At 34.3% G+C, this 18,826-nt stretch overlaps 1 protein-coding gene across 1 annotated transcript in view; it reads left to right on the forward strand.

The window, feature by feature from the left end:
* The window catches only part of MUC19 (mucin 19, oligomeric), an 84,929-nt gene that overhangs the window by 30,895 nt on the left and 35,208 nt on the right, over window positions 1-18,826 (forward strand). Inside the window, exons 18-33 of the mRNA XM_053661428.1 lie at window positions 659-905; window positions 2,983-3,035; window positions 3,156-3,256; window positions 3,494-3,645; window positions 4,242-4,380; window positions 5,369-5,473; window positions 5,568-5,762; window positions 6,410-6,649; window positions 6,722-6,878; window positions 7,859-7,984; window positions 8,345-8,486; window positions 9,058-9,089; window positions 9,611-9,640; window positions 11,055-11,096; window positions 12,249-12,293; window positions 18,252-18,290. Coding sequence (XP_053517403.1) covers window positions 659-905; window positions 2,983-3,035; window positions 3,156-3,256; window positions 3,494-3,645; window positions 4,242-4,380; window positions 5,369-5,473; window positions 5,568-5,762; window positions 6,410-6,649; window positions 6,722-6,878; window positions 7,859-7,984; window positions 8,345-8,486; window positions 9,058-9,089; window positions 9,611-9,640; window positions 11,055-11,096; window positions 12,249-12,293; window positions 18,252-18,290 — 1,845 coding nt within the window. The remainder of the gene's footprint in view (window positions 1-658; window positions 906-2,982; window positions 3,036-3,155; window positions 3,257-3,493; window positions 3,646-4,241; window positions 4,381-5,368; window positions 5,474-5,567; window positions 5,763-6,409; window positions 6,650-6,721; window positions 6,879-7,858; window positions 7,985-8,344; window positions 8,487-9,057; window positions 9,090-9,610; window positions 9,641-11,054; window positions 11,097-12,248; window positions 12,294-18,251; window positions 18,291-18,826) is intronic.

An 18,826-nucleotide genomic window follows, 5' to 3' on the forward strand; every position in this document is an offset into this window, starting at 1 on the left:
TGGTTCCCTTTAATCCATTTTCTACTGAGAAATCAGTGTAATCCTTAAAGTAAAACCAAATAAAGCTACCCTGATCATGTGAAACTCAGTCTAAACCAAGGCAGTGGCTTGACAAGGCTCTAGAAGACCAAACCGTAGGAAGGCGCTGTGAGTTCTAACCTCTGACTCTGTGTCTGGGCTTACAACATCTATTCTCTTACTTGATCTTTAAAAGAATTTCCCTCTCTTCTAACTTAGGCTGCTTCCCAGGCACAGAATTCCCTTTCTCTAGGCTGCCTTCATGCTGTCCCTCCTCTTTACTATGTGCAGGTACCCAGTTGTATGCAGTTAAGAGACTTCTGTCTTGCTTCTTATAGCAGGTAACACATGTCCTTCCCTCAGGAATATAATCTGCTTGGGATCAGTGTATCACCAGTCTTGTTTATGGGCTATAAACCCCATATTCCCCTATATTCCTATACTCCCCAGCAGGCTGGGTAAAGGTATACTAGGGACTTAATATTGACTGAAAAAAAATGAAAAAAAAAGTATTTTTTCTCGACTAAAATCTCAATTATGAGTAATTTACTATAATATCTATAAATATCAAGTTGAAGTAAAGTTGCTCCTTTTTCTGAAGATATATACATACTTGGTTTTTCTGTCTCTATACCAACAGATGACTCTTGTCCAAGTGGCCTAGTTTTCAAGTACAATGTAAAAGCCTGCAATACTTCTTGCCGATCATTGTCAGAAAGGGATAGAAGCTGCGATGTAGAAGATGTTCCAGTGGATGGATGCGCTTGCCCTGATGGGATGTACCAGAATAGTGAAGGAAACTGTGTTTCCAAATCTCAGTGTGACTGCTACATAAACGACAAGGTCATGAAACCAGGCAAACTCATCCATATTGATGACAATAAATGGTATGGAGATGACATGTATGTTTGTTATAGCCTTGCATTCCAGGGACTATCCTTTTCAGAGAAATGGTCTTTTGCTAGTTTGTTGTCTTCTTCAGACCTGTCATATTCTTAATTTTATATTTCTTACTAAGAACAGTTATTGTCCCCTTGGACCAGGAGTTTTCACTGCATCATGGCTGTAATTGATTTATCCTCTTGTTTTGGTTTTAAATACAGTAGGAGAATATTTTAGCAGCTCCTACATGCAAACAATGCAAAATAATTTCCTATTCAGACAATGTTTTCTAGTTGTTTCTCAGCATTCATTGTTCCACAAAACTTATTCAGTAAGTATCTACCATGTGCCAGGCCTCATGATGAGTGCAGGAGTGTAAAGATGGGGGCACATTGTCTTGGACTCACAGAGTAAGAGGGTGTTGCCCATTGTGAGGAGGTTTGTATATTATAACATGGGAGTAGGAAGGACCAGTTGCTACCGGAGGAGAAGGGAGAACTTCTCAGAGAAGACCAGCATTTGAGTTCTCCAAAGGAATGAATGTTTTTCAGGTAAAATTCTGCTGCAAAGAGTGATTACATTAGAGTAAACAGAATGCACTCATGTACAAAATGCTTGACAAAGTATTGCACACATATGTTGTTGCTACACAGGATTGGGCTGGAAAAGTAGACAGTGGCCTAGCTATGCTCAGGAATTTAAACTTAGTTCCTGGGCAGTAGAAGGGGTTGAAGAATTGTTATTTAGTCATGGCTATGGAGGTTGCACTTTCTGCAAAGTGATTTATCCACATGTCTAATTCCAAAGAACAACATGGCAATTCTTAACAACATAACTTCAAAATGAAGCAGCCACTCCAAAATGCTTTGGATGCACCTTCCCCATGTTCTTTATCTCCATGAAACATTCAGTTAGCAATAAGGATATTTCTTGGTCATTTAAAAGTAAAGCATAGGTAACACTTTTTTAATCCTCACCTGAGGATATGTTTATTGATTTGAGAGAGAGAGAGAGAGAGAGAAACATCAATGTGAAAGAGAAATATTGATCAGTTGCCTCTGTGTGTGCCCTGACCAGAGGGCAAACCCTCAACCTTTTGGTGTTTGGGATGATGCTCCAACCAGCTGAGCCATCCAACCCGGGCTAAATAACATTTTTTTTTTTCCATCAAAGCACACAAATCATTTGTCTAGAGTTTGAAAATGATACTTTCTTTCTAGATGGTGGCAAATCAGCAGATTCCCTTTTTAACGAAACTTAGGCTACCACCACATTATGGTTTTCTTCAGCATTACCTACTTCAGGCTCCCATGAACTCTCCTGGCACTACTATGAGAGCTAACGTTGTTGTCCTTTGCCCTGTACCTCTGTCTCTGGCTCCTGTTCCCTGCACTCGGGCTAGAATGTCTAACCTAAATTCAGATCGTTCCATGCAGCTGCTCAGGAACTTTAATGGCGACACAACCAAAGAACGCAAACAAATGTGCGTGTTGTTTAAGATCATTGGAAATCTGAACCAGCTCTCTTTTACCACTTGTCCCTATCATACATCCTACCTGCTATCCAAAGAAGTTACTAGAACATACCTTGTTCTTTCCTGCATCACAGCTTTGTGTCTATCTCGTCTGCAGGATCTGGTGAATCTAACTCAGCTGTCAAGGTCCAACTGTCTTTTCTAAGAAGCTTTCTTTGATGTCCATAAAACCTTGTTGGTACATTCTCACAATACATAGGAGGCTATATCTTATAATTGGGTACATTTGCATCTTCTGGGGACCTTGTCTCATTCATACTACTACTTGTGATAAAACAGGTGGTTCATGAATTAGGGCTTAAAGTTGCTGTAACAGTGCATTAAGATGTTGTCATTGAAATTTGATGTTAAAGATGAAGGGGTTAGCCAAAGAACATATGTGGATAACCCACAGATGCAGACAACAGTGTGGTGTTGTCAGGGGGAATGGGGAGTGAGGGGAGGGGTGGGTGGATGGGGGCAAAGGCAGGTGGATGGAAATATCTCTAATAGTGCAAACAATAAATAGATTAATCAAAAAGTAAATATATCATTTTTTTAATTTCCAGTGTCTGTGAGGATGGAATTATTCTTTGTCAGACTCCCATTGATTTACCCCCACGTAAGTGTCAAACTCACATTGAAGGCTTAAGATACCTACTTTGGTTAAAATAAACAAACAAACAAGCAAACAAAAACTAGTCTAAGAAGCCCTTGACTAACAACTCCCTTTATCCTGCAGAGAATTGCTCTGGAGGGGCCGAATATGTTGGCTGCAGTGACCCTAAGGCAAAGAGAAGAGTTGAACGTACATGTAGCACTCGGAACATACCTAATTTTGATGTAAGTAACATGGCATCAGGGTTTAGTTCTTTAAAACGTTTTTTGCACTTTCATGGTAGAAGTAACTGAACCGCCAATGAAAACTAGTGAGGTCGTATTAATTGAGTGTTATTTTGACTTGGCCAGTGTTGACACTAAGTGCATACTTGGTATATTTCTCTACTGCACATTAGTGTGGTTTTGGGGATATGCTTAGAACAGTGCCTTATGTTGTGTATGTTGTATTTGTTCCTGAAGGAGAACTTGTCTTGCAAACGTGGGTGCTATTGTCCAGAAGGAATGGTTCGAAATTCTAAAGGGCAATGCGTCTTTCCTGATGACTGCCCCTGCTCCTTTGGTGGACGAGAATATGACCAAGGAAGCGTCACCTTAGTAGGCTGCAATGAATGGTATGTAATAAAGGATGACTATCTTATTTGTTTGGAGTATTTGAAAGTGTATAGTCTGCTCTTATTTTTATGGGAAAGAGGAAGTCATGCTTTGGGATATTTGAAAAAATAATGGTCAAATATATTTAGAAAAAATGCTGTTTATTTAAATAGCAGCTTTTGGAACATTATGTATGATGAACATCATCAAATGTAATGAATAAAACTGCAACATGTAAATCAATATGACTTTGTTTTGTGCTTTTTAATTTTTCAAAAATTTTAAATTTTATTTTATTTTCTCCTCACCCACAGACATGTTTATTGATTTTAGAGAAAGGGGAAGGGAAGGAGAGAGAGAGGGAGAGAAGCATCAATGTGAGAGGGAAACATAGATTGGTTGACTCTTGCATGTACCCCAAAAGGGATGAAACCTGCAGCCTAGGCATGTACTCTGACCAAGAATCAAATCCATGACCGTTTTTGTTTATGGGATGACACTCCAACCCACTGAGCCACACTGACCAGGGCTGTTTTATGCTTTTTTACAAAATCAGTAGGAGTATATAAATCTTGGAATAACATAATTACCAGACTCCATTTTTGCTTCCCTTTAGTACTTGCATAAAAGGATCTTGGAACTGTACACAAAATGAATGTCAAACTACCTGCCACATCTATGGGGAAGGTCATGTTCAAACTTTTGATAGAAAAAGTTATAGCTTCGATGGCCTCTGCCAGTATTCATTTGTTGAGGTAATTAAAGTGTTTTACCTAGGTTTTCTGTATTTCTTATTTATTGTGCATAAGCTCTAGAGAATTTTATTCTCAAAATGTTTTTTTAAAGCCCCTTATATGTTTCTCAAAGGCAGTAAAATATAGCACAAAGTAATGCTGACTCTCAAGGCAGTCGACCTGGATGTGAATCCTGGCTTGACTATTTTTCAGATGTGTGACTTGGTATACATTCCTTAGCCCTCTGTGTCTCAGTTTTGTTATTTATAAAACAGGGGTGGACAAAGCCCCAACTTGAAACAAAATTAGGAAAAATACTGGCACACATCCTCAATGCTTAATAAATATTAGATATTATTTCAAGAACAGCACTATTAGTAACAGTGATGGCATTTTATGAATGCTTCTTTGTCAAGCAAACATATATTTTATTCATTTAATCATTACAATACCAAAAGGCTCATGATAGTATTTCTATGATTCAGGTGAAGAAATAGAGGTTAAAGAGAATAAACTATGTAAATTACTAAGTAGATGATGCCATATTCAAACCTGAGCTATCTGATTTCAGAATTTGTTATATACAACTAAGCTTGCTCCTCAATAACACCTAATGGGTAAAATTTGGATTGTTTTATATTTATGCATTAGTCTTTGATTGAATATTAAGTTTTCTATAAATCACTGAGTAAAAATTTACCCTTAGCTATTTATAGTGCCCAGAAATACATTTATGATGATAAACTTATATAATTTAAATAGTTACATATCTATGGTATAATTCCAAACCTATGTAGAAGTACTGAGAAATGCCTGAGTCAAAGTGAGTTAACTAGTTTGGACTCATCCAAGGTGACCATTGTCTTTTGGAAATTACATAACAAACTACTAGCATATGGTCATTTATTCAGTTGATGATGTCACTGACTAGGAAATAATTAATACAAATATTGTAATTGAGTCCCACATCCCTGATATTAACAAACGTATTGTGATTTAATTTTCAAAGGATTACTGTGGTAGTGAAGATGGCACATTCCGTATTTTAACTGAAAGTGTCCCATGCTGTGAAGATGGGCTCACATGCTCAAGAAAAATCATCGTTGCCTTCCAGGTACAGCACCACTTCTCTTTAGTTACTCCTTCTCTCGGGCAACAAGTGGCCAAATAAAACTGCTGTACTTATAAATATACCATTTACTTTACAGGATCAGAATGTGATCTTGCATGATGGTAAAGTAACAGCAATCAGAACTACAGAAAGTAGGGAATGTGAACTCAATGAAAACACATACTCTGTGCATACCGTCGGCCTGTACTTGATTCTGAAATTTGTCATCGGAGTAACCATGATTTGGGACAAAAACACAAGGATTTCTGTCATATTGGATCCACAGTGGAATGTACATACATCTTGAATAAGTAATTAATTGGGGAGCAAAAGTATATCTGTTAATGAGAATTACAGACACATGAATAGGTAGAAAGTTGGAGAATGCTGGTCTCTGTTATAGAACAAGCCCTCCACATCTATCCAGCCTTTGTAAGCAATATGAAGTATAATCAGAGATGATAGAATGTGGTGAAAAATAAATGCAGTAAATCTGAGGCATTCTAGTTGAACCATATTTAATTATTTGTGATTATTATATAATTCGGTTTTGAAGTAATTGGTGTATATATAGAATTAGCTGTATTCCTGAGAGCAAATATTCTAAGAACCTAAGAGTATACTCATATATAATTTGAAGGTAGTGAATATAATTATTTTTTTAATTCTTAAGGTACTTACCTTAGTTGATACTAGATCATTTTATGATATAGGATGTCTTGGATTAAATGGGAGCAGAATCTTATCTATGGGTTATGGTTTCCTTTAAAAATTTGAAATGGAAAACAGATGATAATATATGTAATCATTATCTATCTATCTCTATGTATGTGCCTAGTACGGCTCACTTTTAACTTTCTGATCTCATCTCCCTATATATATTTACCTATCTATATCCTTAACAACTTACTTATTAGTTTTCTTTTCTCATCTACATAGGGTAAAGTGTGTGGTCTTTGTGGAAATAGCAATGGTGACCTCAAAGATGATTTCATAACACGACACTCATCAGTAGCTACTGGAGCACTGGAGTTTGGAAACAGTTGGAAAACTACTCAAGAATGTTCAGACACAGTAGCTCAAACTTTCCCATGTGACTCAAATCCATACTGCAAAGCCTGGGCTGTGCGGAAGTGTGAGATCATCCGGGACAGCACTTTCAGAGACTGCCACAGCAAGGTAGTACAGCTCCCAGAGCGATGCCCCACACACGGTCTGTTCCCAGAGACTCACGCTCTGTCCTCTGCCTAGGTGGACCCCAGTGCTTACTACGATGCGTGTATTGAAGAAGCCTGTGCATGTGACATGGAGGGGAAGTACCTGGGATTCTGCACGGCTGTGGCTATGTATGCGGAGGCATGCAGCGCAGTGGGCGTCTGTGTCACCTGGAGGAGACCCGATCTTTGTCGTAAGTGAATTCCATAAACTGTTCTTGACAATGTAATTAGATAGAATTGTTTTGTTAGATAAACAGTCTTCCTCTCATTGTCTATGAAATGTATCTTCTTGTATTTAGAAAGGTTTAAAAGCCCAAGTAAGTTATGATGGAAAAAAAACTTATTTTTAAAAACATTGCTCCTGGCAGACAATGTTAAATTTTGTTGTAGTTGCAAAAGTTTTTTTGTTCACAGGAGAAAAAATGATATTGATGGAATATATCCCATTAAAACTCAGATGAATAATAGAATGTTTACTTAACTTGTTATAGTCATACATCCTTAAGAACTTTGTATCACTTTTGGTTGAAGTACTCATTATCTCAAAAACTTTTGTAGAGCTCTAGCCAAGATGAACTGTAAAATGAATGTAAATTGAATCTTGATATACATGGAAAGTAGTAACTTTAATAGAAATCAGTCAACTCTTCCTTTTAAAGGAAGGTATTATCAGAAGGTATGACAAATGAGCAATGTTGAAATTGAATCCTCATTTTATGCAGTTTATTATGCTTGGCATTATAATATATTGAAATCTGTAGTAGCCTCACTTTGGTACTGCTATTTACATATTTTAAAAAGACAAATTTTCCCAGAGATTTATTTTTTAATTTAAATTTAAGCATTAAAACCATAAATCTAGACTATGACCTAAACTATCTCAAAACGGGAAAATTGATGGTTACTTTTCCACCTCAAGCCAACATGAATGTGAGATTTCAAAGAAAGTTCTATTTTGATTTTATATGCTTTCCCCTTCTTTTTTTGTGAGTTATTATTGGCTTATATAGCAATTGAAATAAATCCAAAGGAAGTCAGTAAGACAGAATGATATACTTTAGTTCTGCTTATTGTTAATATTATTCAAAATCCCTTTTAAAAATTCTTTGGGAAATGAAAGGTGAAAATTGTTACATAATAAAAGGAGCACTTTGACATAATCCCATTACAGCTGTCTACTGTGATTATTACAATGCACCTGGAGAATGCAGCTGGCACTATGAACCTTGTGGAACAGTGACAGCAAAAACGTGCAAAGATCGAGTTATTGGCCAGAAATTTTCTGCACTTTTAGAAGGTAAGACAAATCGAATAATATCCATGAAATACCGCAAATGATATTGATACTTTAAAACTGGAAATTGTTATTAGTTCCTGACAATTCAGGGTTCTTTTGTCATCTAACAAATAGCTGTCCTTATAATAACATTAATATTTCCACACTGGAACATAAATTATCTGTTTAATGAGAGAGAGAGAGAGGGGAGATGTACTGCTACAATCTCATTGCCCATTTCATTCTTAAGAATGTGGTGCCATTTTGCTATTATCAACTTTAGTTCATGAAGTCATTTAGGTGACTTTACAAATATATAACGTGGTATAATCAGTTTCAATAAGTAGAGACAAACTGAGGGCAGGTCATTTTCACCTACAGGCTGTTACGCCAAGTGCCCAGACAGTGCTCCTTACCTGGATGAGAACACCATGAAATGCGTCAGTTTGTCTGAGTGCAGCTGCTTCTACAACGACGTCGTACCAGCGGGTGAAGTGATCCAAGACAACTGTGGGAGAACCTGGTGCGTTCTCTGCTGACTCTCTAAAAATAATAGGAAGTATATGTATGTCATTTTTAACTTATTTCTAAACAACAAAGCCAGGTTTAGTATTATATCAGGTTAGTTATGCTTTGTTATATACTGAGTAATGCAGAAGACAAGATGAAATGTCACTATGTAGTTTTGGGTAAAACAAGTTTGAATTCTATAAATGCACGAGCATGTTTAAAGCCATTCAGACAGTGACGTGGGAACAAAGAGGGGACGCCACACTAGAGCGACATGGCTGTCATGTGACATCATGCTCGGAAGGGAGTGGGAACGGGCTCCAGAGACAGACTGCGAAGTGCTTCTTCACGTCCCAGGAATTCCTCCCTGAAAGCATTAGAAATAACAGTGTGTGAAAAAACTACAAGCAATTTGAATCAACAGCATGCTTTTGGGGAAACAGTTATTGACTGTTTTCTTATGTGGTTCTGGTATGATTTTGGGTGTTAGACAATTTGTTGTTTTAAATTAGAGAGATGCATATCACTAGGAGTTAAAAGTTTCACCTCATTTCTTTCTTTCTTTTTTTAAATTTAACTTCCAGCTATTGCATCGCAGGAGAGTTGGTGTGCAGCAGCGGTGAGTCATTGCATTTTACTCTACATGATTTAGCAGAGATGAGGAGGTAAAGGGTCTGGAATCTTTTCAGTCCAGCAACAGCAGAGAAGTAGGTACTTGGTGCTCTAGGTTGCCCCTCAGTGAACCGAGACCGTCCCATGCCAGTGTATTTGTTGACACTCAGTCACTTCAAACCCAATGCTGCAGAGGCATTGAAGAGCCTGGCCCACGGGCCATTTTCCTGCTGCACACGTGCCCCTGCCTATTTGTATGTTCTGGGAATTAAGGGGGTGAGACATCAGCCAAAACAGTTTAATAAAGGGGTGGAATGGAAGGTGAGTGTTAGTATAGGTAGAATTAAATAATGGAAGAGTTGCTGAGCAGCACATCTCAAAAGTAAACTCAATAAGCTTCAGGAGAATATATGAACTACTTTTTGTGTTAGTAACATAAAAAAGAGACAAATCACTTATAGGCAACTTTAGATTTAATTATTTTCAAGGTTTTGCATTAATAATAGTAATTTATGATTGTTTCAGGAACTGCTTCTACAAATTCAACATTTACAGGTAATGTCATCATTATGTTTTAAATATGCATTTCTTTTATTTTCTTGTGGATAATTTTATGAAATCACTTGAGTCTGTGCTAGTAAAAGATATGCTGTAAATCTGCTAATACAAACATTTCAGATTAATATGAACAGTTACTAGAAAATATGTCAAGATATTTCATTATACTCCTGTGATAAAGTTAGGAATATGACTAGAACATAGAATAGGTATTGTATGCTTATTGGCTAAATATCATAAGCCAAACCTTGACACTTTTAGATAATAATTGGAATAAATGGAATGACAAAGAAGTAAGTTGGTCTTCCAAGAAGTACATATTTTAAAATCATGATTACACTGGGAGATCATTTGAAAACATAGAAATAAAAAGTTAATTACTTTTTTAAAGAAAACTGTTAAATTTTACTTAATCCATAAACACGCAAACTTATTTGACCACAGAATTTTTACTTTCCTACATCACATATTAGTATGCAGAAGAATTAGTGTTCTATAGAACACATCATTTAAGTGTTCTTTACACAACTTTACACAATTTTACATAAGTTTTGTAAAGACTCTTAAATAGAGCTGAATGGGTACACTAATGGTCAAGTTTTTTAGGGTGTTTTATTTGCTCCTGTGAATCAGACATCCTCCAGTTGGAGTATAGTATATGGACCATGTTCCAAACTTGTTTATGTAAGAACCATTTTTCTACCTGGCATACTGTGAAATATTAGTTGAAGTCGTAATCTTTTTAATTTTCACAATTTATTTTTCTTCTTTCTACCCAGAGAAGGTCATATACTTTCTTCATGTATGTATTTTCTGTAAGCTATAAGTGCATTTTAGTTCTGTCCATTCAAGAGAGTGCTGGGCAGAATGCGGTTTCACTGTAGTGTGGGGCCTTCTCACTTCCTGGCGCTCTGACTTGCTGAAGAGTGGCTGCAGAATATTGTTCTTGCCTCGTGTGATTCAAGGGTGGGGTTTATTTCCTGTTGACTGATTTTTTTGGAGTTAGCACAGTAAGTTAGAAACCTTAGGTTTTGGTAATATACTTAAAGTCATGTGATCATCTGTAAAATGTTACTTGAATTTTAGTAATTATTGGTCACATATTTAAAGCAAAAGTGTTACATATCAAGATTCTGAACCTTATTTCTTGGCCAATATATAGAGCTTATAAAGTTCCTGTGAGATTTTGGTTAAGTGGTATGAACTGAAAATGATTAGTTATTTTTGGTAGACATGCAACAAGTATATAGAGTTCTTTTGGTTTAAATGAAAGATTGTTTTATCACTTAACCTGTGTGCATAATTTCACAAACTTTTTATTTGATTAATGGCCACTGGTTTTTTCAACTAAATTTTCTAGCAAAAATTATTCAAGTAATTTATTTTTATAAATATTGTCTTCTTTAAACAGTTTCTACTACAACAGCTGCCTCCATATTAAGCAACCAAACAGGTAAAAATAAGTCTTATTTGTGCTTTGGCTTTTGAATTAGCAGCAAACTGAATCTGCTATTCAGACATTTTGGCCCTATTTTTAAATGTGTCATCCTCTATTTATTTATTTATTATTTATTTATTTATTTATTTATTTATTTATTTTTATTTTGCCTTTTTTAGTTTTTATATTGATTTTTGATTAATTGGTGTTCAGTTACAGTTGTCCTCATGTTTCCCCTTGCTCTCCCCTGCCCTTCCCTCCCCCATCTCCCCTGCCCTTCCCTCCCCCATCTCCCTTCCCTCCCATATTCAGTGCCCCCACACACACAACCGTATTCTTTGTCCATGGGTTCCTTATACATGTCCTTGATGCTTCCTCTTGTTCCCCCCATTGTCGCCTTGGACTTACATCTAAATTGTAATATCAGTGAAAATCTTCTCTATTTGAAGGTTATATGTCCTAAAAAGAATACTCCACATACTACTAATTTGGAGAAAGTGGTTACTGAAAAAAATTCCATGTTAAATTCTTTGAAAATAATTTATAACTTATTTTTAACTAACATCAAAGAATTTTAACTTTAATTGCATGGTTTGTAATTAAAATACTGGCCAGTAGGGTACAAAAGTATATTAAAATGTACGAATACCTGATAAATGAGTTTAACTGTTACATACAGTCATTTATTTGCATTCTAGAGATATGTAAACATGTCCTTCAATACCATTTTAACATACATATCCAAATATTTGTCTCCTCCTTTGTATAACAATCCCACTGGTAACCAGTAGCTCAGGCACAGGTAAGCCAAATATCCAACCACAAGTTAATCAAGGGGGCATTAAAAAAATTCAAAGCTCCCCTTTGCTGGAGCTTACCTTTACAGTGGCATACTTAGGGAAGTGTATTTTCCTTTGTTTTGTTCCTAAGATTGTCTTAGAGGAAGACTTCAGAAAAAATGTCATACAAAATGTTTTTCTGACCTTTTACTTCTGTTCTATGGGTTTTGAAATTTTAATTTCATATCTTAACATCCATTCACCAATATAATCAAATTTCTGTGAAACATTTATTTTGATCCATTCTATGTATAACGACAGATGTTCCCAGCTACATAATTTTCCCTCTACACAAAACTTAATTTTTTCATTTTTTTCTTTAATTTAGCATCTTTCATTCCAGGGAGTGCAACATCAAGCAGTGAAACAACAGGTAGGTGAATTAAAAAGGCCTACAAATGACAAAGATTTTTGCATGTATTAAAATGATTTTATCTCAACTTATTAGAATTAACATACCCAATTTCCTATACTCAGGACCTTATCTTCCCCTAGCTGAACACTTTTGCTTTCTCCATTCTTTCTTCTGTCCAGTATGTGTTTGTACATATATACATATATTTAAATCCATGATATTTTTATGGAAGTATAATTGACGCATAACATTATATTAGTTTCAGATACACAACAATGATTTGGTATTTGTATATATTGAGAAATGATCACCGCAGTAATTCTAGTTAACATCCTATACATCACAGACCACAGATTGCCATTTTTGTGTTTCCTGTTAACCTAGTCACCATTTATATAGTAGTTAGCTTTCAACAATTTTTTTAGGATAACAAAGATCAGAAGAACAAGAAATGTACGGGTATGGTGTAGAGAGAAATCAGGGTTGTTTGAGACTTGGAGGGGCAGCTTTTCCCCGGGTAAAGTACTTTTGATCAAATACTTTGCTGAATTAAGTACTTTTCACTGGTCGCTGGTGTGTTTGTTTCACCAAAGCCTGAAAGGATTAAGAAAGTTATTTTAAGTTCCTTTCCATAAATTTAACAGCATGGAGGTTCCTTAGAAAACTAAAAATAGATCTACTATATGACCCAGTAATTCTATTACTGAGTATTTATCTGAAGAAAACAAAAGCACTAAATCAAAAGATATATTTACCCTATGTTCACTGCAGCACTATTTATAAAAACTAGGATATGAAAGCAATCTAGGTGTCCATTGGTAGACGAAAGGATGAAGAAGACGTGGTCTACATTTACAATGGAATCTTACACAGCAGTGCAAAAGAATGAAATCTTGCCATTTGTGGCAACATGAATGGACCTAGAGGGTATTATGCTAAGTCAAATAACTCAGACTGAGCAAGACAAATATATGGTTTTGCTTATATGTGGAAACTAAAAGTAACAAAACAAATGAACAAAATGAAAACAAACAGAAACAGAGACCAAAGGGATGGCTACAAGAGGGAAGGAAATGAAGAAATGGGAGAAAAAGGTGAAGGGCAATATAGTCAATAACAATTTGTGATAAGTTTGTGTGGTGAAAAATGATTACTAGAATTAGTAAGGTGATCTCACATTGTAAAGTCTAAAAATGTTGAATCACTGTACCGTACACCTGAAACTAATATAACTAATACACTATTGAGTACTGACTATACTTAAAAATTTTCAAAGATGCTGATGAAACCTGTTTTCCAGAATAAACAAACAAACAAACAAACAAATAAATAAAAGCTAGCCGACCTTTCTCAGTTGGATCAAAGGCACTACTGTCAGACAGGAGAAATAACTAAGTCCTCAAAAGAGGATTGATGATTTATTTGACTTTACACTGGAGCATCATGGGTAGAAGTTGAGGTAGAATTTTATTGTGGCACATGTCATTGAGGTAAATAGCGTAGGAATAAAGTGCACGCTTTGCAAATTTAGAAAAACATTACAGAAAACTTTAAAAGCATAAGGAAATCAATATACAAAGCTTAAGCTTTTTTTCATGTTTTATATATTCATTTTCTTTCCTATGCAGTAAATGTTTCAATGGCTTAATATACTATGAGAGATGCCTAGCCAACAATTCCAGTTGAATATTATTTTTTAGAAAAAAATATGCAGTTATGTTTTTTCTTGTTTACATCTACTGCTCTTGACACAAAGCTAACATTTACTGAGCATAGTTCTAGGTTTGTGACACATATTATCACATTTCATACAGAAAACTCTATGAAGCAGGTCCAATTATTTTCCCCAATTAACAAAGGAGGAAATGAAAACATGAAGAGGTTAAATTATGTGTCCAAGTCACTTGTTAATAAGTAGCAGAGAGAGAATTAAAAGGCAGGACATCATCTCTAGATTCCACTCTTATGCTTCTGTCTTTTGATGTTTAAGAAAGAGAATAAAGCTGGATTTAATTTAATTGCATTATTGAAGTAGCATATCATTACAGATTCTAATTTCAAAGTGGAAATTGTGTTATAATTTATAATGTGTTCTGTAAGTTTGTATTAAAACTAATTAAGAGTCATTGATTATATGGCATACTGATTCATAAAATTAAAAAGCAGGTTTCTGTCTCATAACAATTTGATATCTTAAAATGCATTTTTCTTTTCTCAAAAATTTAAATTCCAGAATGATATAACTATAGGTTATGTAGAAATGTTTAAATTTTCTTTTTTTGTGTGTGATATGCCTATTCTAAAATAGTACCAATCATACAAAGAAAATAATTACATCAGGCTATTATGGACAGCCAGCTGATTGTAGAGAGAAGTTAAAGCAAAAAAATTAAGAATCTGAATCCCTTTATTTCTACTTACTAGCTATACGACCCTAGCTAAAGTCCCTCAACATTAGTTTTCTCATCTGAAGTGGGAAAAATGAAATATCTACATTATAGGACTTTAGAGAAGAGTAACTGGCATTGTGCAGCTTAGTGTAATACATAGTAATACTCAGTAATTTTATTACTAGTAACATTTCATAAAGAATAATTTATTACATATGTGAATTTAAATTTTAGCAGAGACACAATATTTTTCAGTAAATAATTAGAAGCATGCCGCTTCCTGAATTAATAAAAAGTTTGTGGATTTTAATTTTTCCCCAGCAATAAGATATTTTACAAAACTGTAAGCTCTGCAGTGCTGAATTTATTGTTTATTAGAGAATATATTATGGATATTCCTTAATCTTATCTTTCAGACATTTATATTAAAAAAGGAATCCATTGAAGGAAAATGAAAAAATAATTTTTTAATAAAATTAAAATGGTTCAGAAGTAATGAGAAAAACTTATTAATAGCTGGAAAGTTAATTTCAAGATTTTATTTTAATTACCATATTTTGTCATCTACACTTTTTTGCCCAAATGTTTGAAGAAAAAAATAGGAATGCACATTATACTTGAGTAGTACCTAAAATACTTTGTATCTGATCTTGTGTTTTGTAATTATTAATTATATAAAAGTTCTTGTACCATAAAATGTTAAAAAATAAATGCCAAAATTTCTTTATAATACAACAAAAACACGTATCTAAATATAAATAATTAAATAATTGAATTAAAAAATTAAAATGAATGGTTCTTTTCCTGAATGTTTAGGCTAAAAATGTGGGTGCACAGTATACCTGGGAGCACATTATACATGTCAAAATATGGCAATAAGTTTATCATGAGGTGGAAAATAAATAAAATTAAAATAATAAAATAAATTATCTTTATTAAGTTCATCATGAGCTAAAAATAAGTGGACACAGTCACTTTGAAAATTTTTAGGGTGGATGACTATTTCATAATGCACAGAGCTGTCAATATTTTGGCAAAGGCTGTTCTTCCCTTTACTGTTTATGTCTGATGACAAGGAAGATGATACAAAGTAATTCACAGCATCAATGACATTATCATGTGTGCCCATTTGCTAGTAATGGCAAAATCGACTGAAATTGTAAGTTATGGATGTCGAAACTGAGAAGAGTAAGGCTTTATCAGTTTTAGTCATTGAACTATGAAGAAAAGTGGATTCTTATATATTCCTAAAGGCTTATCCCTACTGTGTTGTTGTGTCAACAATTTCAGACTTATGTCTTTTGAAAAAGGAAGCAATGTTAGAGTAGCCTGACTGGTGTGTACTTTAATCTGTGACTAGTTTAGCTAACCTAATAAAAGATGAGACCTTGAAATCCACTTCGGAGCAGGTTGCCATGTTAACTACACCAATTACATGGAAAAGTCTATAAATGTTTTATCATTAATATGCTAAAAATATTTCTGATTTGTTCTCTACCATTCATGGTGTACTACTGTGTTCCCCATAACTCCATGTTAATAGGAGCATATTTAGATGTGGAAATTCTGGAGATTTTATTTTAGTCCATGTGATGATACTGTTTTTAATTAAATTTAGTGTTTTCAATTTGCAAGAGCTCAAATTGGGACCATTGGAAATCCTTGGAGGTTAAATCTGTCCTGGGAAATGGAATCTGCACTAAAAGTTGAAGTCTTGGAAGCCTTTGTCGACCATAGAGTTGTAGTCTTTCTATCCTATTCTTGCATCCAGATTATCAAGACATTTTAATTCAAATGTTCAATTTTCCATTTATTAGTGAGAAAAGATATCAAGATCTGAATTGGTGTCTGCTTGATACTGATCTAAAAATTCTTTGTAATTAAAGCTTGGCACTAATTTTGACAATTCACACATAAAGGTTCTCTCAAACTAAATAACATTTTGTAAAGTAACCAGAGGAGACATGATATTTTATTATGTATTTAATATATTCTATAATTCTAGTCTAATTTTTAATATTACTATTCGTATTGTAAGTGGGCAATAAAAAACAAAAACTGCAAGAAGTGGTGCATCATACACAGAGGTACCACTACATAAAAAGCTTTATGCATCACAGTCCTAGGTACTAAGTGACTTAGATTTTAGCCCAGGTTTTCTCACTGAGTAGCAGTGATCTTGATTAAATAAGTTCCCTTTTCTGACTCTAATTCTGTATATGTAGAATAATTATAATACTTTTATTTCATTCATTCACGTGTTCATTCATGCATTCGATTGACAAATAGTTATCAAGCATCTATTATGTGCTGGGCACTCTGATATTATTAGAGATAAAAAGGTGAGTTAAAATAAACCTGTTTCCTGCTTTTATAAAACCTATAGTCTAGTCAGGAAGATGAGTATAAATCAAGTAATTCCAAAAACAAATAACTTGCATCAAGAGCTATGAAGTACATAAAGTATGAGTGAGGAAGAGCAGGAATTTAATTAAGTCAATCTTGAGTCAAGATTTAATTAAGCCAGAAAGGCTGAAGTAAAAATGACTGAGTTCAGAAGTGACCAGTGAATATTTATGTAGTCACAAAGGAGAGAAACTGTTCCAATACAGGGAAGTACAAATAGCAGGAATGAAAGACAGAAAGAGGGCCAGTGTGGGTGGCTTCATAAAGAGGGTCAAATAGATATATTGTGAGGATTTTTTTCCTTCTTTTTTAAGTTAAAAACTACTACAACATAGTAAAGGGGCATTACTACATAAACAATAGATTTCCAGAGATAGTCAATAGAAATTAAGACTGAAATACAGAAAATAGCTGACACTTAATTATTTACGAAAGCCAGAATTTAATAAAATCTTATTTTCAAGTCCACAGACCTGTCTCAACAAACATTGTATACGTTCCTATAACATTCCTGCCAATAGGGCCCGCATTGGGAACACAAAGATCAAATCATGGCCTCTTCCTTCAGGAGTTTATTGGTATCTTCAACTTTATCCCTGCAAGCCTGCTTTTTCAAATCATAAAAAAAATCCTAAAAAGTGTCTCTCCCTTCTCTCACCCCAAACTCTTATAGACTGCTTTATAGAAATGCTGCTTTACAGGAAAATATTGGAGGCTCAGATAACCAGAAGTAGAGTGAAGTCAGAGAAACAAACTGCCAAATCAGCCCCTGCTTAACAAAGCATTACTTGACTCTGTCATGGTTAATATACAGGGGTGGGCAAAGGGGGTTAATAATAATGATGAATAATACAATAATAAATAAATGAATAAAACAAGAGTAAGCTCTGCATTTCAAATACTTGCAACTATAAGCCTACTTTTGCCCACTCCTTTGGATCTATTCCATTCCCTCTGTATTTAGTAGAATTCAGCACATAGGTATGTGTATATTTCACACACACATACATTGGAAAGCATGTTATAATGCCACTATTTAAAAATAAGTTAAAAAGTTATTATCCTTCTCAACACAAAATATATTGCAAAGTGCCAGCTATTAAAAACTAACAAAGAAACAGTCTTTCTGTATTTTCCCTTGAGGTCAGAAAACTCATATCATTTCTCATTTTCTTATCAGAAACAACTCTAAGTCTACCCACTGAACCTTTGGCGACAGGTTAGTATATTAATTCCTGGTTTTTTATGTTAAAAATAGATAACAGTATAAATTATTAGTAAGTCTGGGTTTCTAAGAAAATATTATATGGAAAATTGTCTTTTAAAAATATTTAAAACAAGAAGTTTACTATTTTATTTCCACTAGTTTTTAAATTTTTAAATGAATTTAACTAGTCTTTGGCCAATTTATATTTGTTGGCTATAATCTGATTTCCAGTTTTATTTTTTTCATATTATTAAATAGTAGTACAGTATCTATAGCAGTACTAAATGACATCAAGTTTAAAACTTTTAAAAAAGAACATAGGATGAGAGAAAATATATATCTAATGATATGTTCTTTTAGGTGTTTTAAGTATAAAAGTAGCAATTAGCTCCTCTATGATAGTATTTCACCCTTGTTACAACCAGTCCTGGGTGACAGTATGATTAAGTTCCATTTTTTTTAGAGTAACCATGCCAAAACAAAAGTCTGGAGACTTAGTGTGACCCCATTATTGATACAAAGAACATGACTTTGTTTAAAAAAAATAG

Source organism: Artibeus jamaicensis, unplaced genomic scaffold, assembly GCF_021234435.1.
Source record: "Artibeus jamaicensis isolate MK-2021 breed Jamaican fruit bat unplaced genomic scaffold, CSHL_Jam_final contig_233, whole genome shotgun sequence".
Lineage (NCBI taxonomy): Eukaryota > Metazoa > Chordata > Mammalia > Chiroptera > Phyllostomidae > Artibeus > Artibeus jamaicensis.